This window comes from Centruroides vittatus, unplaced genomic scaffold, assembly GCF_030686945.1.
Source record: "Centruroides vittatus isolate TY-2023 unplaced genomic scaffold, ASM3068694v2 contig_1416, whole genome shotgun sequence".
Classification (NCBI taxonomy): Eukaryota; Metazoa; Arthropoda; class Arachnida; order Scorpiones; family Buthidae; genus Centruroides; species Centruroides vittatus.
Window position 1 is genome coordinate 116,056 of NW_027120889.1, and position 27,246 is coordinate 143,301.

The following is a 27,246-nucleotide window of genomic DNA, read 5'->3' on the forward strand; positions in this document are numbered from 1 at the left end:
ATGGGCCTGACGTATCCGAAACGAAACAAAACAAAGCAAAATAATGAAAACTTTCGCGCCAACCCGAACGTGAAACAACACTCCAAAATGGCGCATTAACACTCGTACTACATTACACAGCGATTATATTTGAGAAATGTTTGACTAAAAAGAAAATGGCGGGCGTGTTAATGAATTTTAAACTAAGTAGCGTCATCATTATTATTTTTAATTTTAAAATAAGTTGCTTTAAATAACAAATCTTTTAGAAACAAAAATAAACGAAATAAAATTTTAAAATAAATTTAATAATTAACACAAGTAAAAGGATTCGCTTCGATTATTGGTCATAAATTAAATATAAAATTTAAAAATTTTCAGAAAATATAAGCAAATAATAATAATAATAATAATAATAAAATTTTAATTTTAATTATATTATTATTATTATTTTAAAGAATTTTAGTTTGTAATAAAAATTGTAATAATTATTAACCAATAAGGAGTCGGAATTATCGTAAACGTGAGTCATTCTGTTAGTTTCTTATAGATGGGAATGGTCGAAGGAAGAACGTGGTTTTCGGTACACGTGTTTCTCCATAATATTTATAAACTGCAGTTATTTTGTCTTTTATTGAATATTTCGGGATATTTATGTGAGTATTTGGTTAAATTTACATCGTTGTTAGAGATCGACGAATGTAGAATTTGAAAATTAAAAATGATTTGTTAGTGAGAAATTGATACATAAAATTTTATAATAATAATGGTAATGTGATTTATAAACCGTGTCAATTACACAAATATCCTGTAGACAACATCAATTCCTACATCAATTATCCTATGGACAAAAAGGGCAATTGCCTGGGGCCTCCCACCATCTGGAGGCCCCAAAGCAATCTTTTATAAGAAAATGTTTGAAGTCAACACTGTACATGGGATCCCCTAATTCAAATTTGCCTGGGCCTTACGAAGCTATAATGTGCTGCTGTTTATGGCTATATTATTTTAAACTATTACGGTACCTTGTTTTATGCTTAGGATGCATTACTAGATGACAAAGTGCTAAATGAAACAGTGTTAAACGAGATCATTTTAAAACATAGTAAATAGGGAAAGGGAAATGTGCGACCAAAAATAAACAGATTTTACTTTAATTCTAAGTTATTTTTATATTAACTTGCATAACAATATATGTTACATAATACAAACATATGCACACAGAAATATAAAGTTCATTTTTGTGGTGAAGTCATTTGTTGCTGTCTATTTCTGTTGTCGAACAAATTTCGGTAGCAGGAGATTGCATCCGAAATGCCTCGTCTCGCTTTTGCGCTCCTTTCAAAATCTAGATCATTTGTTGGTAAATTAATAATGTTTTACGCAGCACTTCGAATTGTATTGATAGCGTGGACGCTGTTTCACTGCTAACAAACACGATATACAAAAACAAATGCATCAAACAAACACAGATTCGGGGGAAGTACGGTGCTATGATGAATTGCCACCTTTTGCCGATCGGTTTGTGTTCGAGAATAATTGTATTATATATAAATCGTGAAATGCCGCGATAATTTGGATCGGTGTAAATTTTGAGCTTTTTTTAGTCTTTGAGCAGCGTGCGTTATATCGAATCAGCATTAAGCGAGGACGTGGTAAACAAGGTCTCGCTGTATTTATTTAATTTTATTTACAATTAGTATCTTATTTCCTCTCCACATCAACATAAAATTCAAATGTAAATATAAGTAAACAAAATAAATAATCCTTTGTTTTTAAAATTATATAAAAATTTGCTAATTTTGCCCTATTAAAGTAGTGTGTATGTTTCTTTATAGTTAAAAGGACTATATTTTTTTTATATAAAGTATTCAGTTAATGTTTTTAACAGCTGTAGCATCCTCTTATTGGCTAAACTTAAGGGTACAACTATGCAGATGCAAATTTAGTAGTGAGTGAGAGGTTGCGAGCGATATAGTTCTCGCAAAGGAAAACCATGCACAAGCGAGAAATATGGCAAGGCAAATTTCTGGTTCTCGCACATATCTGACAGGGTTTGATATTTATCGTGTCTCACCTCTTCTCGCTCACTTGGTAAATTCACTTGCTCGCATCTGCATGGTCCCACCCTAACTTTTGAAGTAATACTTAAAGAACCTTAGTATAAATTTGGCTGTTGTGTAAGAAGGTTTGAAGATACAGATGAAGAGCTTATTTGAATATGATGGATAGCAATCATGCTAGGGTATAAGAAATCCTCTATTATAGTCTTGCTTAAGTAATAGCCAAATTTATAATAAAGTTTACAGAAGTCAACCTTTCACCTGCTTTATATCCCAGCTAGTTCATGTGACCTTTTGGTTACTAGTTACTGGCCTTCAAAGTCCTAATTAAAAGAGTTTATTTTCACTACACGAGGGTTGAAGATAGGGATGAAGAGCTTAGAATTAGTTAATATTAGAACCGTTAATTAATTGCATTAATTTTTTCTCATGATTAAAATGTTTATATCCTCTGTTAATAATCCATAATGTTTATTAAATTTAATTTCGGTCCATTTCAAAATAGATTATAAGACAAAGTAAGAATTATGTTAAGAATCATGAACTTGTTCCCATTGAAAGCAGTCGGTTCTTCCATTTTTTATATTACATTTTGTTATATTTGTCAATCTGTTAGCTTTTTCAATTTGTTTGAAAAAGCTAACAGATATTCTACATATATATTAATTAATAAATTTCGATTTATGTTTATGAAACAATGCTTAATGTTGAAATCAAAGTTATTTTAATATAAGTTTTTATTCTCAGGTTCAAGACTAAACCATTCTGTAAAAGATGACTTGTTTTTTGAAATAACTGAACCTGATTATCTTAGATATACTTTTAAAGTAAGACCAGCCCAAAATTTTGGAGTGCCTTTTGTAAGTATTGCTTACAGAATAATTGAATTGTTAAGTGTTATCTGTTTTTGTATATAGTAGAACCCCAACTAACCAAGGTTTTGCATTATCTGAAGGAAACCTGTAAGTGAATGCACTACTTTTCTTAACTCTAAAGGACTTTTTGAAGAAAGTTTAAAACAGTAATATGTCTTACAAAAGGATTGTTTCCGTTATTTTTTTATCATTTTAACTTAAATATGAGACAAACTATTTGTGTTAAAATGTAACTACAGTAATGCAATTTTTTATTCTCAAAACTGTTATACATACACTGGTGTGCAAAACTTAAGCAATGATTTTTTTTTTTTTTTTTTGTCTTAACTCCGCAAGAAATCACCCAGGAGACACGAAATTCAAAATGCAGAGAGAATATTTTGTACTTAAAGGATGAAGAATCATACTAGTGCAAAAATTAATAGAATGCATACAGTATGGAATCAAAGCCTTTTTATTGTAGTCTTGCAATGCACGCATCTTGCATGCCCTCACGTTATAGGTGATGTGAAGGCACATTTTTACTTCACCTTTCTATCGAATTGGGTGTTCATTGTACTGATCGCAACAATTCCTTTTCTACAATTTTATGGCTGGCTGCTTAAAAATTACATCATTGCTTAAGTTTTGCATGCCAGTGTATGTTAACTGTATAAGAAATATTGTCACAATTAAAATCACTAGGATATGAAAAAAGAGTTATAAAGAGATTTATATGTTATCAGATATAAATCTCTTTAAATCATCATAACTTAACATAGTCAGTTTAGATTAAGAGTTACGAGTGTCTGTTTTATCCAGATTTTTCAGTTATCCAAATTAGCAACAGTCCACATTACCTGGATAATTGGGGTTATACTATAATTTTGATTCTTCTAAGCAACTATTTCAGTCCTAAAATCAGCTTGATTTAATTAAATTGACATTCTGCAAATTATTGAATTATTCAATGTTTATCTTCCAGAGAGAAAGTCTAAGGAATGTTGGATTAGTTCTTGCAGAACCTCATCATGGGTGTAGTCCACCCATCAATAAATATGATTTGCAGAACAACGTTGCCTTAGTAGAAAGAGGGTAAGTTTATTAACGGCAATTTTGTTTTTGCAGTCTGAAACGGTAATTTCTAGTTAAATAATGATAACAAAAGAGTTGATTAAATACTGAAATACAGAATTTTAAGATGATAACGAAACAGACTTTATTGAAATTTGCGGTAAATACAGATAATCATACTGTAATGTCATGGCATAGGATTCTGTAATATAAAACCTTTTCATTGATAAGCACCAAGAAACGACTTAAATCATGATGATGATTTTGTAAATATTATTTTTTTTTTAATATTATTCATTTTATATAAATATATATATACAGGGGTTGCTCTGGAAAATTTTAAAAAAATCTTCAACCATTTTTTGTTTTAAATTTTTTCCTCTATCTGTTTTATTTACTTACTAATTAATGTATATGCTGGTAGCTTTATCGATTTGGAGTCTTTTTTCAGTAGACTAAAGCAGTCTACTGAAAAAAGATTAAAGTGAAAAAATGTCATCCCAAAATCCCGTCAGTCGATAAAAAAATCTCCAATTTAGAAATGCTGGGCAAGCATTGCATGAAAACTGCATTCAACATCACTTCCTGTTGCCCTATCTGAACTTGCCATGTGACATCATGACATCACTAGATGTACGGTGCATGTGAGTTCAACATTCTGCTGTTTTTCACGAAGCATGTTTTGTTATTCAAGTTCACGCTGAACATTGAAATAAGAAGACTAGGATGTTTTTTTATAGGGTTTTCATAATTATCAGGGATACATACTGTAGGTCAAGATGTTCTTCAACCTTCATCTTAGCATACCGACCTCACCGAGGATCAGATTTATCCATAGAGAACAAAATTTTGATCAGTAATATTATCTTAATATGCTGCTATCTCACATTTGAGTAATCAACATGCTTATTTCTTTTTCTAGATATGACAGTTTACACCAGTCTGTTTCCTCTGTTCACATAGAAAATTTCTTTCTCACTTATGAGATTAGAAACAGGCAGTCAAATGTATTATTTATTGGATAATTTAGATCATATCGATCTACTTTTTCAATCAAGAATTTCACCTTTCAGACCAGAAGTTCCCAACCTGGTTGCTGGCGAGTGTGACCACGTTGGAAACTTTTGAGCGACCTCGAGGGATTGGTTAATTTATTTGACGGCACATTAATTACCGGACGTTGCTTCGGACTCGATATAAATATAATAACGAAGCAGTTTAGTGGAGATTCGGCAATAGAAGACATCCGTTTTTCCCGATTAGTCCGTTAAATTGAGGGTTTACTATATGTTACTTACAGACAACCCAGTATTTCTAGCTTTAACTCATTATTATTAGAATAAATAATTTTAACATAATTAAATTAACTAAAATAACATCATCTTTTAATTATTTATTTTCACTATTCAGTTTGAAGACTTCGAACACTATATTTTATTAATTAATGCTTAATTTTTACAACAAAATTTATCAATTAAAATTAAATTTTCTTTGTAATTGTAAAAAATCCAGCAACAAGTTGCATAACTTTCCTGGCTATCGTGAGATTTTATTAAAAAATATAACTTTTATATTATTAATTATAATAAATAAATTTGTGTGTGGTGCCATCTGTTGTAAGATTTTATTATAAAAATGTTTTATGTTAGTAATTATAACAAAAAAGGCAAAAGGCTTAATTTCGACAGTAGGGAGGATTTTTAAAAATTGTTGTAAATGTCAATTATTATTAAAATTTTCATTAACTCTGATTCCTATTTCTAATTCCTATTTGAGATACGGCACGTGATCCCTCTACCTCCTCATCTCCCAAACTTCAACCACTAAGATTTAATAGCATAAATGCCCCTTATATACAAGTTATCATGCCAGATTTCGTTTCTTTATCTTTAACCCATCCTACAATATTAGAGGGGCAAACACGTACATACATATATATCTATATATATAATTGAGACGAGTTGATAATAATAATAATAATCAGCACAGAGCCCAAACGGTAAGGAGTTGAAAGTTGAAATTTGGTACACAGTTAGGGTACGTCACGAGAATGCACACTAAGAAGGGATTTTTCGAAATTCCTCCCCACGGGGAGAGGGACAGGAATAAGGCTTAACACTTCCATCGACAATAAAAGTGTTACGTAACAATGGAATTGTTAAGAGAAAGCGACGTGCAAGACGCAGATGCAGTTTTTTTTCGTTTTTGCGGGAAATCGAACATATTTTTAGACCCATTTAAAAATTCTCTAATTAGTCTGGAAACAGGGGGACCCAATTCTTGCATTCTGTGAAAACAGGTAAGGTTGACTATAATGTAACAATCTTAATCTTCACCATCGTTAATTTTGCCCGAGCAATGCCAGGCCCACCTGCTAGTATATATATATATATATATATATATATATTCCAGCAGTGGTGTGTTATAGCTTCTTGGGGCCCTCATGTACAGTGTTCACTTCAGATATTTTTTTTCTTTGTATTTCTTTTGGGAAAATTTTCTTATAAAAGATTGGTTTAATGCCCCGGGTAATTGCCCTTACCCAGAACACAGTGGTGTGTCATGCTATCTATTTTTTGACTTTTTTCGGCTTCAGACGTCAAAACATCATGATTCCAAAAATCCACAGGGTCAAATGTGACACAATTACAATATATTATATTATAACAGCCTGGAATGTAACCCACGTTAGGTTAAAACTACCAGGAAAGTAACAAAGAAGTAAAAGTTTTAGACGATTACAATACTTTCCCATGTTATAACAGCTGAGAAAGGACTGCAAATACATGATACGCTCCTGGTTTTTTTTGTTTTGTTTTATTTTTAACATTTATTGTCAAGCAAATCTAAGACAACTTTATAATGTATTTTAAACTGAAATAATATGTAATTAATTAATAATAATTTACATTGTTTCTGGTTGTACAAAAAAATGGTATGAATTTTGTTTATTAAAATATTATATTTAAATATTTTTTAAATTTTGTATTTCTAAATTCATACAAATATACTTGCACCATTGCTGTAACAGCATGCGGATGACATTGTCTGTAGACTATGTGACCGTCTCTTCTAGGTTTAGAAAATATTTCATGTTAATTTTCTACATAAATACAAAATTCCTTGAGAATTCTAAGCATTTCAGGCTAATGGTTACTAAATTACTTAGTTGTTTAATTTGGAATTTCAATTTATTTTGAAATTTTATTCTTAGGAGTTGTTCTTTTTTAACAAAGTGCGTACAAGCAGAAAGAGTCGGAATTCTTGCACTCATCATTACAGACAACGACATAAAAAATGACGACCAGTACATAGACATGATCGACGACAACACAAAAAGAAACTGTAGCATTCCCGCCGTATTTTTATTAGGAAAAGATGGGTAAGTAATTACCGGTAGGTATACTGATATCGGAAACCATTAAATTAATTATCAAACATTTGTAATTAGTTACATGATCAGACAAAGGTTACAAGCTCACGGACTGTCTCGTGCAATAATAAATATTCCAGTCAACATTACGACGGTACCTCTTCATCGGCAACGGCATCCGCCTTGGCAACTTTGGTAAATACTCGTCAAAATCCGTAAGATTTTTGGAAGGAGGAAAAGCGGATATAATATGTTAATTCATTGGTTTTTTTTAAATTTTGTATGTTGTGTTTGCATATGGTTATTTTGATAAATGGATAAATGTTAAAATAGATATTTATGCAAAGAAAGAAGACATAACAAAAGTACATTACTGTTATTTCTATTTTGTTAGTTTCACATTGCCAAGTTACAGTACATTTTATCAGAGTAATTTCGAAAGTTTTGCTTTATTGATAAAATTACAAAAATATTTTTAAATGTTTAAATTCTATGACATCTGTTATGTTAATAGAATAAATTACTGTAATTGCTTTTATTAAGTTCTAAAGTCTGTTTTAGTAGGAAAAACTGTTAGATATGAAGGAGTAAATGTATTTGAATTATAAATCCTACGGATTGGTTTAACACTTACACAGACTGCAGTGTAAAAAAAGTAATTTGGTGTAGAAATTTGCAGAAAAATAACTTTAACTGCATCTTCCTTAAATTGTCATCTCAGTTTTAAAAGGAAAAAAAAAAAAAAATGTTCTTTTAATAAATACACTGTATTCATTACTAGTCATTTGTTATAAAAGTTCAACATGTGTTAGATGAATTTTTGAATAGTTAAAAATGTTTTTTAATTCTTACAAAGCGTACTGTTTAAAGTTATAAACTGATTTACCGAATGCACTTCAAATGAATTTAGTTAATAAATTTATAAAATTTAGAAAAGTCTTTTAAAGGAACTTATGACTATATATTTCCTTTCAAGAAATTGTACAATATGTACTGTAAATTGTATAAAGTACTTTTTATACCAAATAAAATTTGCCAGTTTCAAACTGTTTTAGTGTTTTTTAAGTTATAACTCTTTAGCAGTTTATTCTGTCAATAACTTATATAAAATGAAGATTTGTTTAAAAAAAATTTTCCTGCGCTTGTGCCAAATTACAAAATCTTTACGGCGCGAGTCACTTAAAACGGGGACGGGCAATCTTTTTCTACGTAAGGGCCGCATTTTAAAACTTTCAAACTGACGCGGGCCACATACAAGAGACGAGAGAGAAAAAAAAAATGTCAGTAAATCACAATTATTTATTCGTATACATATGCTAATTTATAATTATATACTTAATTTAGCTTCTGGAATTGATGTAAATGTAATATATCGGAAATATTTGGTTAAATTAGTTTCGACGTGTCGTTAGCCAGTTTCTTGTTTTAATTTTTACTAAATTCAACACGAAAAAACTATTCGTATACATAAGTTGTAGAAAATAATGTTTGAATTTTTGCTGCATACTTAAGCTATTATATCGCCACAATACTTCTTGAAGCAGGAAACAGCGAGTTTAGAATTCATTTCTTCAATAAAATGTATTTAAAAAAAACATGGAATTTACAATGTTATGGCCTTGCGTGCTTCAATAACATAACACAAAAAGTATTTTTAAGTTTACGGTGTTATTTAAAAAACAACTATATTTAATATTTAATTTTTATTCTTCAAGAGAACAAGATACAATCAACACTAATGATAGTTTATGTAAATTTGTATCAAATTACATATTAACATTATTCTCAGTAAATGAAATTTAAATTATAACATTCACATACACATTAATTAGATTAAGAGTATATTTGAGTCTCATTTAATACATAAAAATTGATAAAATATAATTTGCTATTAACAGCAGAGTATATATTTGAAGTACACTGTGACAAAATTGTGCAGATTTTTAGAATGGAGTATTGCCAAAATATTTTATTTAAATAATTTGACTCTCTTCAAAAATCAAAACACTGTTTCATTGTTAAAATATCAATATGAACTTAAAAATTCAGCTACATATTTAATTTCAAATAATATAAAATGAAAATTGTCTAAAAAAACTATTATATAAAAGCCTTTTTGAATTGTTACTTCATTTTTTCCCTAAAAGGAATGTTACATGAATTTACAAATATTTTTTTTACGTGCGACAAAATCATTTTGAATCTCTCTCATGTGTATTAAGCGTTTAATTAACAATTGATGGCTCGGAAATTTGTTCAAAATATTTTAAATATTTTCTTACCGTTTCGAAGTTTTGATATTCGTAACTAATTTATCACATAAGATTTGAAACGTTCGGAAATCCGTGGCAATTCTGTACTTTTCTCGTATTCTCGGCTGTTTCTATCGATACGTAATTTTCACCGAACGGTTTGTAATGATTGATCTGCAATTTGTTATTGGCAGAAATTGGTAGACAGAATTCTAACTTTAATGCAATTTTTCATTTTTCTGAATAGCTTGATAGTTTTCTAACACACGATAATTAAAGAATCAAATAAATTTATGTATTATTCATTATTAAAAAATATTTTATAGACTAAAAAATTCTTAAGAGTAAAATCTTTACACTTTTAGTAAATTATTACTAACTTGTAAGTAGTGTTTTACATTTTTTAAAATAAAAGATTGGCAACGCAACGTTTAGATTACGAACGAGTGAACGAATCAAAATATAAACTAGATACAAATTATACGACCGAAGATATCATCACTTATATTTTAATTTTATGAAGGCAATTAGGAAATATGTGAACGATAAGTAGCGTTAAACAAATATATTTATGTGTATATATGTGTATATATATATTTGTACATTTACAAATACATTTTTATCTATCTAATATTGTATATGGAGCATTGTGCTACAATTTATCTAAAAATTTTAGAAAGTTTGCTAATTAAAAATATATAGAGAAAGAGTGAGTGAGGATTTATATGAATTAAAATTTGTATTTTCACATAATTGAGTTAAGTGGAAAAAAAAAAACTTAATATACTCTTGTTTTGCTGTTTACAGGAGTACCGATACATAGATCTTTGGCAAAACTTAGGAATAAAATGACTTGAATGCTTTTTTGTATCTGATATGCGTTAAGAAACCTTATGAGGTATTTTCGTACGTATGTGATAACTTACAGAATTATGGAAAGTATAGGGTGAAAAAGAATGAGCTGTATATTTCTCATCATAGGAATGTTTATAAGAAAAATACATTTTTTGAACATAAATGATGATAAAAGAAATTAAATGTAAATAAAAATTTTTTTCAAAAAATAAAATTGAGTAATTTTGAAATATTAAATCTTATGAGAAAGAATTCTTTTAAATATATATCATACTAACAATGCACCAAGAAGAGAAAAACTACAGTTCCAACTTTTCACCAGAGAGTTCACGATCTATCAAATATTCTCCCATTCCACTGTCCATGCGTCTCAACTTTGTGACGTAAGTATTTATTTCGTCAATAGACTCCACCTGTTCAGTCAAATATTCATTTTCCAAGAAGTCCATCAGCTAGAAATAAATAACTTGGTTAGAAATTCACATTTTTGAATTTACAAAAGGCATTTTTATAGCTATAACTCAACATTTTAAAACAAGAAAGACCGTTTTCATGTTGTTTACTTGAAATATTAAATCAGAACCTTACGAACATAAATAACAGGTAATTACTTCTATGATTTCTTTTTATTGTTATTACTATCTTTTAATTCCTTTATTTTTTCCCTGATTTTGGGACCTCAGAGCTGGAGCTCTTAGAAATGTACCTCAGGTGCCTAATGAGCAATCTAGCACTGATTATAAACAAAGTAAAATTATTATTTTGTACGTAATTTACCAAAAAATTCTGTAATTTGGAAATTACTAATTGTCATTTCACTAATCGTAAATAAGTCCAATCAAAAAACAAACTTTTTTCATGTAATCACTTAAAACTGTTTTCTACTTACTTCATTTTTATAATTAACATTTGATATACTGTATTTACTCAAACATACGACATCTTTTATCGGGTTTTAATATCTTTGAAAATAAGGAGCATCTTAAATGTGATGTAATATGTCATAATTAACAACCTCTAGTACAACTCTTTTCACAATTCTTGGTCGGCAATAAAAATGCTCTATTTACTTAGTGAAGGGAAAGATTATGGGAATGGGCAGAAATAATCCAAAAGATCCATGACAATTGACACATTAAGTAGGCAGAAGCATGGCACATACACAAGACCAACCAAGGAGGACAAGCGATAAACTTTAGAGAATCGAATAAAGTTTCGGCGGCATGGAGGGTGTGCTTAAACCTCGTAAGTACTGTACTTGGATGAAAATCCAGGATATGTGCAGCATATTTAAAGAAGTGTTATATTTTCGATGTTTCAAATGGCACTGGGAATGATTGCATCTTGGAAGACGTGAGCATCAAATCCACGTTGATTCAGAAGAGCCTAACATGGAAAGTGAAGTTGTTTTCAACTGCAGTGATATATAATTTACTTTACTCTACCAAAAGTACTGAACCAATTTCTTACCAACATATTTTCAGACTTATCTTACAAGAAAAATCAGCTAAAGTGTCATCGACTTTACATTCAAGTACGGTAAATTTACTTGAATTTAAGGCCGACGACATCCAAATAATCCATTCATTGTTTAGATGTTTTCAGAAAATTCTAAATGTCACTTTTGGAACATTTGATTGCATTTGATGAAATATCGTGAATGAATTAATTCCGAGCTATGGCAATTTCGACTCTTACCGGCTGTCACAACAATTGTTTTATTTATAATTTAGTAAATAAATTATTTTTACTAAAATTGCAAGTGTATCCATTATTGTATTAAAAAAAGTTAATAATAAATGATCTATATTTTAAAAGTTTAAAAATTTGTTGCTTACATGTGGATCTTTGCAAGGTCTCTCTGCTAAACCATGCAAATGATGTAATTTGTTATTTACAGATTCTTCCAATCTCAAGGCCTCTTCCATTGCATCCAAACCACTCCTCCAAGTATAATTAGATGGCATCTATGTTTTAAAAAATTATTATATATTTACTTAAAATATTATAAATTTGTGTACGACTTTGTTATAATTTTGTAATTATGTAAAAGCATACCTTGATGTTAAACGCACCCATTTCGCCACCTCGTCTATTGATGTAATCAATCAGTTTTTGAGCGTGTTCTCTTTCTTCTTTAGAATTTTCCAAAAAGTACTTGGCAAAACCTTTTCTACCAACTTTATTATTGTCAAAATAAGCTGACTGGAATTCAAATTTATATATTAATGTTATATTTATTCACAAAAAATAATAAAAGAAAAACAGCAGTGATAAAAAGAATTTTCTTCATTTTACAATAAATAATTGTTTGTTATTTATGAATTTCCAGCTAATAATGTTCCATAGTATCTAGTCAAAAATAGAATAGAAGGAAGTTGTCATATTAAAATATATCTTATTTACATTTGATAGATTAAGGTACAAATGTACAGAACGTTCGTAAAAATATGCCTGCCAAGAGGCTGATAGAATCAGCCAGCCTCTTGATTTGTGATCTGGAAACAATGAGATAAACAGGACAAACATTCTATTAAAACAGAAGATTAGTAAGTGAACTTGAATAGATAAGAATAGTCAATAGTTTGTAATATGAGACAGACAAAATTAAATAGGACAGAGCATAATCGGATCGCAAATATCAAAATGCATTAAAAACTTAGTTAGAATGGAAATACAGTCGAGTCCGCATAAGTCGTCGTAGGTATAACTCGACACCATCACTACACTATAATTTTTATGATAGTAAGTATTCACAGATTTGACCTGTGCATTCGCACTTAAGACTTGTTGCTGAAAAAAGTTGTGACTTAGTTACTGCATTTATATTTTTCACTGGGCAAAATCTGTATACATGTAGGAAAATTAACATAAAAACTATCAAAAACTAGTAAATACAAACACTAATAACTGTAAAGAAGTCATTTTATTAAGTGACTAAACATTTTGAAAATGCTTAATCACTTGACAACTATTAGCATTCATGTTTGCTAATAGAAATTACAGTAATTGATAGACAAAGAAGCTATAAAAACTGCATTAAACAATTTAAACAAGGCGAAGTTTATTCTTTTGAAGCAATAGACTAAATCAATCTCTCTAATTTCATCCAAAATTTGAATCAATGTAAGTCCTATTAATAGATTATAGTCACAATTAATAAATTGTTATTTAATGAACTAGAAGCATTAATTATCATAATTACATTACATAAACTTACTGGAGATACACACGACCTCCTTTATCTCCTACCCCCTTGACCTTTAACTACCAAAATTTAACAGCATCAATCTCCCTAACAAACAAACCTCCCTGCAAAAGTTCAGAAATTTTCAATAAAAAGCACAGGTGTTATTAAGCGTCAAAGAGGGTGAACAAAATCATGCCCCACACACAAACAAAGAAATTATCCCTGATTTTTTTTGCATTTCTTGACATTTCAAGGTGTTCTAAGTCTAAAAACGTAAAAATCTTGGGGTCATTTTTGACCCATCACCATACTTTCCCTCTGTTATATACAACAGCCAGGAAATTAAAGAATTATTAAATTATGTTTTGCTGTAAAGTACTTAATTTTAGTATCTTAGGAAACCGACTATAATTACGGTCGGTGAAACTTCCGTTAACCTAACGGGTACTTTACGCGGATTCGAGATTAGTTTGCCAGGCCTGGGCTTTTAAGCGTGCACCGAAAAATTAGTAATAATAACGATAAATATCAAGTCAGATCAAAAGTTCAAATATATTTAATTAGCAACTAGAATGTACTACGTACAAATGTTAATAATCCAAACAAAATTTATTAACGAAAATCAACAAGTCAACCCGACAATAAACTCAGCTACTTAGCTTAACTTAATACTAATTTCCCCTTTGAAATTCGACAATCAAATACTTAGAAACTATGAACAAAATCTCTTACTAATTAAACGTCTATCCGTCACCTCACTATACGAAGAAAACTATTTCCTCAATACTTTCGATATCGTCAAATCGTCAATCGAACTCCTCTTTAGCACCATGGATCATCCAATTATCAATCTGGACTTTTATCAGAAAATACTTCGCTTTCGAATCTACCTCGCTCTCACAGTCGACTCGATTTGGAATTCACCTCGGTTTGGAAATCACCTCTCCTTCTTCGGTTAACGTACGGGTTTTATACTGTGAGGTGACGTCACACTTGAGCTGGGCTACTCCCCTTATTTACATACTTAGTTGCTAACATTAACTTTCTTTTCTGGCAGCTTTAAGTTTCCGACAAAGCTTATAAACCGTTTACAAAATATTTATCATAATTTTCTGGGATGTTTAAGACAGTTTATCAAGTATTTCTCTACTAGTGATTGTGGGGACTCCCCCCGCCATTTTTTTCTTTTTTTTTTTTTTGCAGACTGTTACTTCCGCCGTAGGAAAAATCTTGCGCACTTGCGCAAGATTTTTCCTACGGCGCTTATTTCTCTGTGAGTTGTTTTATCTTCATTTTTCATTACTAACAAGAGAGTGGTGGGGAACCTTCGTCCTAAATAAACATAAACCCCAAACAAAAGATAATAAAACAGAAATAATAATAAAATAAAAATAACGTTCGGACTCAGTTCCTTACATTGCCACCTAGCAGACTTATGCCACTATTTCTCAAATAGAGTTATAAATCATGACAATAGATATATACTTCATAAATACTTCATTCTCTTTCAAATATTCTCTCCATAAACCATAATATATCATTATAGTATCATAAATAGTATATTACTTATTGAATTATAGCATAGTAAGATGTTTATATTATTACTACTTATTTTACTTATGTAATAATATATTATACACTACTAAGAGTGTAAGACAATTAGCCAATATCTTGATATCTTGTGTTATATGTATTGATTGCATGTGGTAAAGTTTGTTTGTTTTAATATCCAGAGGATGTTATATCATAATACTAGCGAGGTTGAGGCCGAAGTTTTCGGCGCGAAAACGTTTATGTCGGACGTTTGGCACCACTTTCCCATAAGCCTAGAAGTTCGACAATGGCATTTGGTATGTCAAGCATGAATCCACTGACTTTCCAAACGCCATTGTCAAACTTCTAGGCTTACAGGAAAGTGGCGCTGAATGTCTGACACACGTTTTTGCATTTAAAACTTCGGCCTCAACCTCACTATTGTCTGTGTGCATATTACATATAGCATATTCATAAACCTATCCATTAATGTACTGTATATCTATGTTTATGTAGTTGTATTTCTGATAACTTATTACAATAATGTAAATGCAAAGTTAAAAATTGATCAAAAATCTTGAAAACTACAATCAAAAAAACCAATAAATTTCAAGCGAGACAGCTTAAAAACAGAGGTTGATTTTGCACGTACACAATTCTAACGAATTATCATCAACGTAGAACTTTGTATATACAAATTTTAGATACAAACCATGCCCATGTAGGCAAGACTAGCGTGCATTTCTTCGTCGATTTGATTTCTTAAACCGGTCAAACACTGTCCGTGTAAGTGGTAATGATTCTTGGAAGGCTTCACTTCATTATCTGTAATTTCAAATAGTAAAAACAGATAAATTACAGCTACAAATAAAAAAAATATCTGATTATATTATAAAAGAAAAAGGCCTACGTTATCTACAGACCTTTTGATAAGATCGTACAAATTAAACATTGATTAAAAATTTCAAAGATTTCCGTTAAGTAAATATTTATAATTCGTTCAGATAAAGAAATCTGTTGATAGTTTTAATGACTTGTAACTTAATCCCAAATGTATCGAATAGTGAGTGAATGCATGATAAAGAAGGTTAACAATTATTTTTTTGTTTTTAAGAAGTGCTTTACTTAATTACATAAATAATTTTTTGGCTTTAATCCAACAGCCTTACATAATGATTAAAATAATTTCTAAAAATACATTAATATTTTTCTTATATTAGCATGTATCTGAAGAATTATATTGTTATTGTACACTAAATACTCTTCCTCTATAAAACGAAATATTTTAATTTGATTACGTCCTCGACAAAATTAATAGATCTTAATTAAAATCTCTTAATATCACGAATTCGAATGACTTTCTTATAAATGCATTCTTTTCAATGGTTTTTATAAATTTTTGATAAAAATTTAACAAGAAAATAACTTTTTAACTATAAACAAACATTCGCACAGTTGAATAATATATAATTAATCTAAAAAGTTATATAAATTAATAAAATATTCATAAATTTAAGTCAATTAATAGATCCATTTTAATGATTTCTACTAATTATAATCTTTCGAGCAATGTTTGATTGTCCTCTGAAGTTTCATAATACGAATCGTTAACAGTTAGTTAATATTATATAAATCGTAAAATATTTAAAATTCCGTTAATTGAATAACAAAACATACGACTGTGTCATATTTCTCCTCAAGCTTAGTTCTTTTTTCCTTATTTTTTAATTCTTATAATCAATAAATCCGCAAACCCAATTTTTAATCAGAAGACGGCAGCCTAACTGCCTACCACTAGTTAAATTACTTTATATCTAATTATTAAAATTACTTTATTACGGCCTGATATTGTGGCAATTGTTCGGAATTCCTGCAATCACAATGCTTACTCATATCTGAGATGCCGTCTTAAGTACTTTTATCAAGTACACAAAGTACACAGACTCAGAGTAACACAAAGTAAATTGGGATAAGAGAGAGAAGATAAGACATGTTTTGTATGTATTTCTCCACAGATTCGGCTGGAGGGGTCAGATTTTTCACATTTACATTTTATTCGACAGTACGTTTTGTTACAAAAATCACACGCGAGCAAATAATTTCACGTCTGTCATTTTATTTACCTATTTATCTATCGCAAATGAACAAATTTACATGTTATAAAAGAGATTTCGTTGCTAATTTTTTTTAAATTTTAATACGTAATACAATGTAATGTACGGACTAGGGTATTGTAATCACAATTAATTAATCAAACTTAATTAGTAGTTAAGAAAATGAACCATGTCAAAATAAACGTAGTTTGATAAAGTTGGTCTAAGTTTAGATAATTAATAAAATAAAGTTACGGTCGTACGAACGTTACATTATTAAAATATAAAAATTTTAGCAAGCGTCGGCGTGCCATTCGATACATAATTGATCCCGGCGGAGTTTAGTCGATAAAAATTAATTGGCTTCCTTATAAGCTTCGAAAGACGCATCAATTAATTTTGGAGTAAATTAAGGAAAGGTTTACGATGGCGACAACCGTTTAATTAGGTTGTTAGCGTCGAGAGCAGAAAAAAGAAATGTTAGAGGGACCAAACTACATTGCAAAGACTTAATTAATTTTCAACATTTTCGGATTTAAATTTATTTTCTATGGATTTAAAATGCTTTTTACTTTAATCCTATCTCAATTACTATAACCAAGCAAGTCAAAAAGGTGGATAATTTACGGCTAAGATTAAGATGATTTTTAATTAATTAAAATGCGGAATTTGACCTATAATTTTGGCAGTTAAGTCATCATCCTGTGCTAATATTAATGTTAATTAGAAATTAATTTTGTATTTAGGAAATTACGGATGACGACTCAAATTAGGATTCAAACCTGTAACTGCCAGTTATCCGAGCTTCTTAGGCCGAATTCTGTAATTTTTAACTAGAAATTATCTTGATTCTAGAAAGAAAATCACCTAGTATTTTCTATTAAAATTAAAGTATTCTTATAAAAATCGGGATGTCTTTTGTATACTTAATCACCGTATTAGCCTATGAACTTGTTAGAAATAATTCCGTCGTAATCTACTTAAGTAAATATTTAATTATGTTATAAAGTTATCAAAGAATCTCAGTGCATTCCGATGTTTTTATCTTCATAAAACCAAATAATAATATCTAAAATTAAAACCATATGAATTATTCTGTCATTCATTTATAGAACATGAAGTTTCATCTTCTCACATTTAAATTTACACAAATTAATAAATATTTCCAGGGTGGGGCACGAGCTTATATTAAATGTTATAGTTTAAAAAATTTATTTTCTTATAAAATGAACACGACTTTTAAAATGGAGTTTTCGGGTTGGCTTAAATAACGAAGCGTAATGGCAATAAATTTTTCTGTAATAACGTACAACTGAGATTTTTCTGTTTGAGTATGTCTAGCCATTTTTGTCCTTTTATTTACCGTAATTTTAATCCGAACTTTTCACCGTAACCTCGTAGTCTACGTAATAACTTATACTATATATACATATATTACACTAAGGAGATTCTTGTTAGCTGAACTCCTCTTAGATTTCTTAGATTTGAATGAATTAGGTGTTGATAGACAGGGGTGGGTGTGTAGAAGTGCAATAAGTTTTTTTGTTATTGAATCTGATAATCCATTCAGGAGACATTAGGCTCCAACGTTCTAAAATTTCTATTATTCTGTACAGGGAGTTTACGTGAAAATTTTTTGCAACAACTGTGTTCAGATTTGCCGACAAGTAAAGTTTACGAAAGGAACGTGTGGCCCTGATAAATATATTTGTCATAAATTTTCTGCATTCTGTAAGTGTCCACTGATCATTTCGTAACTATTATATAATCTATCATTGTGTCGTTACGTCAAAGTCGTATCTCATTTATTCTCATGTTAATCGGGACTCTGGTTTTATTGGATTTACTGTTTTATATGGTAAACAAAGAAATTTTATAATCCATTTTTGCAGTTGGTGTTGAGAGCATGAATATATTTCACATAATCCAAATAACAAGTAACTTTTGATAGACATTAAATTCCAATTTTTAATTCTAAATAACTTTTTCTACTCAATACCTTATCCTGTGGGTTGCCTGCTAGTAGTAATAAAAACCTGAAAACATTCGAAGAAAAATAATTTAATTCACAAAATTAACATTAAAATTTATAAATTTTTATTATAAAATAGTTATGTAATTGTCTCTCTCTCTCTCCCCCTCGAGGTTTCTATATTCAACATTAATTCGATCAGCAGGTCGATTTGATCTCAACTAAAAAAAGTGCAAAAAAAACTGAAGTTAGCAAAGCATTTTATGATCTTTTCTCACATGACTAGATGATATCATCTCTCCTAAGGTCAAGACCAGTGGGGGGAGATGATGGGGTAAAATTTCTCAGACCCGGAATTCACAGGGGCCTGGACATCATCCCACAATTTGCTTTTTTACATACTAATTTAAACATAAAGGACAGCGTAAATTTTTCTCCTGGACCCTGCAACATCTCTCAACACCCCTGCCTAAGATATATCGTGTCAAACGACGGACGATTCATCACTCAAAGCAATCCTAAACAAACAAACTTATATGGCTTATTAACCAGATGGTCGGAAAGCGAGATATCATCCTACCACACGGCGATAAAAAAAAAAAATCGCATCTTAATTTCGTAACTTATCATAGGTATCGTCAAGATATCATTCCCATCTTTCGCAAATAGCGAGAGACGCCACTACAGATCAAACGTGCCAGTATCGAGAAAAACCAATCAGTTCTATTGCAATACTAAGTCCTACGCGGTGATAAATTAATCAGATTTACGGTGCACACTTAATTTTGATCAACAGTTTAGGTATAATTATTGATTTTTCAACTGCAACCTGTTAGAATTAATCTTAGATTAAATTAATATTTACACATCATTAAATCATAATATATATGTATATTTCTGTAATGGGATGAAATATACAATTGAAGAAGCAGCAAGAAGCCCATTGTTTTCTTAGCAATTATAGAATCAGCAAGAAGAAAACAATGGGTTTCTTGCAGCCAATTGGTTTCTATGCATAGCCCATTGTTTTCTATGATTGCATAGAAAACAATGGGTTTCTTGCAGCCCATTATTGTCTAAGCAATTATAGAAGAAGCAGCAAGAAACCCATTGCTTTCTTCTTGCTGCTTCTTCTATAATTTATATGTATATTTCTACAATGGAATGAAATGTACAATTGAAACAGTATTTAAAATTAAAGCTTCAGTATAAAAATTCCTTAACATAATACAGTTACTTAGTAACAAATCAATACAATTACTTCATATTGTTACGTCATAAAAGGCAAGAAAACAAGTACATACTCTCCTTTCCTATAGCAACCACGGCAAACAAACAGAAAATGACAGCTGCAGTAAACATAGCGGGGAAAAAACGATTCTTCCGAGGAAAACAATGTATATATATGGTTACTTTAAGCAGCTATTATGACTTTGTACTATAAATTTTATCGTTTTTATATCAACATAACTGTGTCTAAATATTTAAAGATAGATAGCCTTTGCACTCACTGGTACAGAAGGCTTGAGAAGTGAACAAAACAAATGACGTGATTAATATGAAGGCCACCTAGCGTCGATCGGCGTTATATAGTGGGGTTCACGTGAGAAAATACGCCAATCGAATCGCTGCATATTAAATAAATTCTTCTGTATCGATGGCATTAAGAGTCACGTGATAGTTACGTTTAACCCGTCGCGTCGCATAGCGGAAAGATTATATAATTTACGTTTTGATCGAATTGTTTACAAGTATTTGTAAAATATATATAAAAAATAATGTAAATATTCGTTAAAAAATCTAAAGAGTTCTTTAAAAAAGATATAAATATTTTTTGATGATCATATTACATGCTTCGGATTAGGTATTTTCGATGAGAATTGGGAAGTTAATTAATCTCTCATTATTTTGGCTAGCCAAATTTTTAGCTCTTTATTTTTAAGAAAAAAAAAATGAAATATTACATCTTTGCTAGTGTTATATAATGGTGGCAGCCATGACTACAACCCTCATTATATAGTTTATGTGTTTACAGATAGATGGCGTCACTAATCACTGAAACTCGTCCATTATTTAACTAATTTTATCTATATGATTTAAATTCTTAAAATTAATCTTACCCTATTGTAATTGTTTTTTTAATGGTTATAAAAATTTGAATAAGATATTTTTCTATCATGAAAAACATTAAGCTTTCAATAAGAAACTAGTTGTATGCTCGATGGAATGTTGATTCAATACAATATTTTATAATTTAATTTAGTGTATTCTTAATTATGCATACAAATCAATGAAAAGTAGTTAATTCAGGATTTTCAGAAATAATAAAATTTTCATTGTCACTAAATCCATATAACGAAATTCAAGTTTATTTTTAAAAATATTTTCATACTTTTTAAAATAATTCATAAACATGTATTTAAAATACGGAGCGCCATTCAACAGGAAAAATTGAAATTATTAAATCATGTGATATATCTATTTTTTTCTGTTACATTGTTGCCAACTTGTGGGAAAGTTTTGTTTTTGTGAGAATTTTTGAATTAATTGGAAAAAAGAAAAATTAAAAATATTGAAAATATTGACCTTAATTTATTTTTTGTTATCACAAATGAAAATACTAGAAATGCGGGTCGCAGTAGTAATTTTTATCTCTTTTTCTATACTAGAGGATAGAACTATACATTCTCCGCAGGTGTCGCCTCAATCAGTAAACGGCATTTTGGAAATTGGGAGAAAATTATTTAATAAATTATATTTTTATCTTGCTTCTTTAATAATGATTTTAGATGAAATGATTTATATCCCGGATTCTGATTCACGCACTAAATTTTAAAAATGTAATTTAAAATGTGTTCAAAGAGATATAGATTTTAGACCTACAGGTGTCGCTATTAAGACTAAAAAATTCTATCAATATTCAAAATGTTGACATGAAGTGGAGTAATTTAAAACTATTAGAAGGCGAATTTGTTAACAAATACCTAATTTCCCTTCATTATAAGTTAGTATTTCACTGAAATACTACACCTGATAATAGAGGATTACAGAGTTAAAACTAGAAAGATTTAATTTTTTTTAACAGATGTAGAAAACATAAATATGATTTTGATAATAAACCATGATTTTTAAACCTAAGTTGATTTTTTTAATTCGCCCTGTGGGCATTGTGGAGCCATTTTTAGCAAACGATTATAGTTTCGGCCCGGCCCACAATGGGATAGATGGATGCTGGAGGCCAACGTATTCGGATAGACCACTCCCAAAAAAGTCCTGAGGTTTTTCCGATCAGTCCAAATTCAATCCCGGGATTAAATTTCCACCTTAATCGCTTGGCCATCCGGTCACATAAGTTCATTTGATTTCAATGTTACCACATTCAAATACAAAAGCCAAAAAGATTTTTTTCTATCGTAACTGACGTAAAAATAAAAAAAAACTAATCGGTTAAGTGCTGAAGTTTATGTGAACTATGATCAGAGCAAAGATGTATGACCAAATGTTCGGCAATTGATTTAATGTTTCTTTTAAAATTTTAATTTTAGCACTTTTTTATTTTTCATTAAATATAAATAGTCATTTATGCACAGGTTTGAAGTTGCAATAATAATATGTAAATTAAAATACTATAAAGTACTGTAAAATTTTGTTTGAATTCTTTCTGTGATCATAATATCAGTGAATGTATTTTAGATTTAATTTGAAGTAGAAAAAATATTGGCAATTTAGTAGAATAATGTGAGGGAAAGAGGAAATTTTAGCAAAAAAGGCGAGAATTCTCATCAAGATAGGTTGGCAATATTCATACATTGTAGATATGCACGCAACTAATATTCATCTCACAGGTCTTCCCATTACATTTGGGATATGCATGGCAGCTTGTTTCTCTCATTCAGTTGTAGACTACCTAATGAAACTACTACGAATTCCTGTGGATCACTGTTTACTCGAAAGCTATACAGTACTTATGCTAACAGTCTTCGTAATAAAACATGCGCATGGCGTCTGTAACAAACGCCTTTATTTTCCGTCGGTATCTAATGATTGCAGATAAATTCTTTTGAAATCATAACTACACAGACACTACTGCATACACAGATTAGACGAAAGACTATCCCTTACTAAAAAATACAGACAAAATTGTTTGCTAACTCAAAACCTAGGATCTAACTACTATAATCTTTCTCAAAACCACTAGTAGACGAGTGAATATGTCGGACTTCGTCCTTTATCACCAAGCTCCTTAATTAATGAACTTGCTAAAAGAGGCCCTCTTAGTTCCCATAGGGTGGAGAGTTAAAAAAGTGAACGAGTGGATAAACACGGGGCTTCACCAACGGGTTGGCCAGGTGGAATTTTATGGGTTTTCTCCACATGTCTAACATCTAACTAACGGGCCAGGGGACCTATTCTGAGTAGTATCGTTAAGCTAACGAATACGATAAAAACCAATTTCTACCGGAACCACGTGATTCGCGTTTAATCAACTGTGAAAATGCTATTCCGAGCCGTACGTTCCGTTTTCGGAGCCGATAGCCACGTGCGATAACTAAGCTTTTGTTATCGGTCACTCTCGAGCTGCCGTTAGGAACGAAAGTGAAAACAACATGGCGTCTTTTCGTGTAAGAATGATTTTACTTCACGAGCAATTGGAGAGAGGGGACAGCAGTAACACCGATTAAATTTAATACTCTTTCTTCAACTTCAGTTAATTTTTGATTAACTAAAGGCCCACCTCCTGTTTGAAACGTTGATTTTTTTTATTTGCGAGGCTTTACTTTTAATGTTTGCTTTCCAGTCACTCCGTGTCTATGCTAATAATATTTACATTTAATAAGATGTATTGCATTTGACATTAGTCATAATACTAATTCTAATTTGGTTGTAAGGTTTATAGAAGTAGAACTTGTGGCAAAATTAAGTTTGTCATTTTATTCTTAATGAATGAATTAAAAAATACATTAATTACATGAAGTTATATAGAAATATGCACAGAAACTTAGACATACTTTGTATAATTGTAAAATGTTAGCATTATGTAATAATAGAAATCTTTATTTTGTAGATTTTATCTAAGTTTAATGTCGGCTTTAATTCATTAGTTTTAGTTAAAAAAAAAAAAAATACATTCTATATACGTAACTTAACAGAAAACTATACACTATACATAAATGACTATCTATCACATAAATTATAATTTTTAAAAACAAATATTTGCTTAACGGATGGGCTGACAAAATAGACCCAGACATTTTAAAACAAAACAAAACTATATCACTAGCGGTAGTATACGACAATGCTAAAAGCACGTGTTTCGCTTAGAAAATGGCAGGTTGCAGTCACGTGACAAAATACAATGTTAACTAAACTGTGATTGGTTAAAGCATAATAGCTATCGATAGCATGGAAACCAGACGCATCTCGACCGACTACCCGTAGCGAAACCCACTTAACGTAGAGCACAAAATAGCGATTTGTCTAAGGTTCGTTAACTGCCTTTCGCTAAGGGGACTTATCGAATGTCCCATGTATCGCTCTCGTTCAGTTATCGGAAGAGCTCAGAATAGGTCCCCAGTTTCTCATAAAAATCCTCCCGGAAGGTAGAATATAGACAGCTTGCTTATGTGTTGAGTTGAATTATCTTATCAATCTAATCCATGTATTTTAATTGAAGCACATTCAATATAGATTGGTAACACAGTGGACATTATACAGGCGTTAACAATTGAGAATAGTGTTTATCAGTACTATATTTCAAATAAATTATCGACTAATATAAACAGACTGATGAACTGTCGAGTGATTTTAATATCACCCGGCCAAAGCAATTTGATTGGTTTTCTCTGGCATTTTTTAAGCCGAATTTAAGCTTTTGTGTACAGCATCTCGCGTGCACGTTCTACTAACGCAGTACCATAGAAACGAAAAATTCAGCATTGATTAGCGCCGTCTATTGACAATATTTTGATGTAGTTCTCAAACAAAATTGAGTTTCTTTCAATTCGTTTGCAAAGCTTTGCATAAATTAACGACGACCGGATAGAAACAATATGACGTCAAACCGACGTCATTTTGCTGCAGGAAACAAACGCTAGACGTTACGAGAAAAAACTTAAATCCAGCTTTACGTTGAATAAAATCACATTTTTAACTTTGCAAATTGTCCGGTTTATTAATTTGAATTATTTTCGGTCATCAAAGTGTTAGTCACAGATACCAGAATGGACTAACTTATCTACAGAAATATCAATACAAACCCAAATCAGCGGCATTAGGACGGACTGTTCGGCTTTTGAGTAATGTTCTCCCTCAGGTCGCACCTCTAGTGGAAATTTCCTCCTGTTTGAGTTTGCCTAAAAAGAATTATACAGAATCTAAAACAAAAATTTTATGAAGTGTTTGAAACATTCTGATCATTTATGCCAGTTACTGGATGTTATAAAAACGTTGTTTTATCATTATAAGTGGTGAAAACGTGTAGGTATTGGCGTACCCATTATAGATTCGGCCAGGACCACAATGGAAGCACCTGGATGGTGACAGGCAGATCGCCCACAAAAAGTTCGTGAAAATTGGTCGCTCTGATACGATTCCGGGTTCACAGCAACATCAAACATTAAAACTGTTTCAAAGTTAAATAAAATGACGACTTTTAATTACTGTATCATAAATGCAAAACTAAAGCTGTATTTTTCGATGATGATCCATTCCGATACGTCGGGCCCCATTAATAACCTGCCCAATCCATAATGAGCTTGCTAAAAAAAAGGCTCTGTTAGTTTGAGTGACAATTCCAATTTACTGACTTGTTATCAGTACATTAAAAAAATAATACTTTTGTATTACACATTTGACATAGGTCACTTTTTTAAGTACAAAATTATAGACTTCTGTCGCTATGTTTTCGCGTGGGGCGAGAATATCGCATCATTGTAGAGATCTCAGCAGATATGAATTTACATCATCTGCGATAAAAATAGTAGACAGGATATTACAAATACGGATGTATTAAATAACTAAATTTCTTCTTATAATTTATCATCGGCACTTCTCATTAATGAGGATGTGTAATTTAATATTTTTGTCTAAGTACGTCATAAACAAATCTATTTTGAGTCTCCAAATTCCTAGAACGCCATCTTTATTTTTGTTGCAATTCATTTTTATGCAAATATAACTAAATCTAACTACGAATTAATACTTATTTTTCTTTACGTAGTAAACATTATCTTAAACGGACTTACTAAAACATGGAAATAATTTGTAAGATACTACTAAACAAGAAACGTGTTTTGGTATCAAATTACGTGTCATCCTATGGACAAAGGGCAATTTCAATAGGAGACCCCAAACCAATCTTTTATAAGAAAATAATTCCCCCAAAACTATCCTCCGATGAAACTGTCTGAAGTCGACACTGTACCAGGCCCTTAATTCAAATTCACCTGGGCCCCATAAAATTATAACACACCACTGATTGATGGAAGACAGCATGGTAACAATGGCTGATCTACAAAGGGAGGTGTACCTACCAGGAAGACATTCTGAAAAACTGACTCCTATTTAGGTGTTAGACATTCAAAGAAAACCCCTGAAAACATGACCATTCCATTAGTCTGGCACGAACTCATGACCAACTACAATAGTTCGGTGCTTTTTATCCACTTGGTCAGTAGTGTGCAGAAACTTGCTGGTGGCATATGTCATGGTGATATCACGTAAGGAACATGATTGGTCAATTTGAACTGGTAATGAACGCTGCCGAGGAGAGATCATTGAGGAACACGACTGGTTAAATTTGAGTTGGTGCATGTGTCTCAAGGATGAGACCATTGGCAAAAATATCACGCGATGTGGCGGACCTGGAATAGAGCTATTACTTGCATAGCCTCTGATTGGTCGGCTGATGGCTGTTAACATGGTAACTGGAAATCAACTTTGAATCTGTCTCCTGACTGAGTTCTACCATAGCCGAAGAAAGTGTTAATGCTAGCCAACTGTTCGTCGG

General features: G+C 30.7%; 2 protein-coding genes across 2 annotated transcripts; one reads left to right on the plus strand and one right to left on the minus strand.

Moving 5' to 3' along the window:
- Nucleotides 1-490: 490 nt before the first annotated feature.
- On the plus strand, nt 491-8,394 carry LOC136968219 (protease-associated domain-containing protein 1). The gene is made up of 5 exons (XM_067262200.1): nt 491-635; nt 2,790-2,902; nt 3,882-3,991; nt 7,185-7,352; nt 7,422-8,394. The coding sequence occupies exons 1-5, from the start codon at nt 530-532 to the stop codon at nt 7,540-7,542; spliced, it is 618 nt and encodes a 205-aa protein (XP_067118301.1). The 5' UTR covers nt 491-529; the 3' UTR covers nt 7,543-8,394.
- Nucleotides 8,395-9,031: 637 nt separating this feature from the next.
- On the minus strand, nt 9,032-20,799 carry LOC136968194 (ferritin heavy chain-like). Its single transcript, XM_067262167.1, has 5 exons — nt 20,543-20,799; nt 15,886-15,998; nt 12,509-12,655; nt 12,289-12,417; nt 9,032-10,902 (listed from the first exon to the last, which is right to left on the minus strand). Exons 1-5 carry the CDS (start codon nt 20,598-20,600, stop codon nt 10,750-10,752), a joined length of 600 nt encoding a protein of 199 aa, XP_067118268.1. The 5' UTR covers nt 20,601-20,799; the 3' UTR covers nt 9,032-10,749.
- Between the last annotated feature and the right edge of the window lie 6,447 nt (nt 20,800-27,246).

Coding starts and splice junctions, on each gene's coding strand:
- LOC136968219 (XM_067262200.1), top strand. CDS start 530: ATGGGAATGGTCGAAGGAAGAACGTGGTTTTCGGTACACGTGTTTCTC. Junction 636..2,789: donor GAATATTTCGGGATATTTAT/GTGAGTATTTGG, acceptor TTTTATTCTCAG/GTTCAAGACTAAACCATTCT. Junction 3,992..7,184: donor GTTGCCTTAGTAGAAAGAGG/GTAAGTTTATTA, acceptor TTTTATTCTTAG/GAGTTGTTCTTTTTTAACAA.
- LOC136968194 (XM_067262167.1), bottom strand. CDS start 20,600: ATGTTTACTGCAGCTGTCATTTTCTGTTTGTTTGCCGTGGTTGCTATA. Junction 15,999..20,542: donor GGTTGCTATAGGAAAGGAGA/GTATGTACTTGT, acceptor TTGAAATTACAG/ATAATGAAGTGAAGCCTTCC. Junction 10,903..12,288: donor GACCTTGCAAAGATCCACAT/GTAAGCAACAAA, acceptor ATTTATTTCTAG/CTGATGGACTTCTTGGAAAA.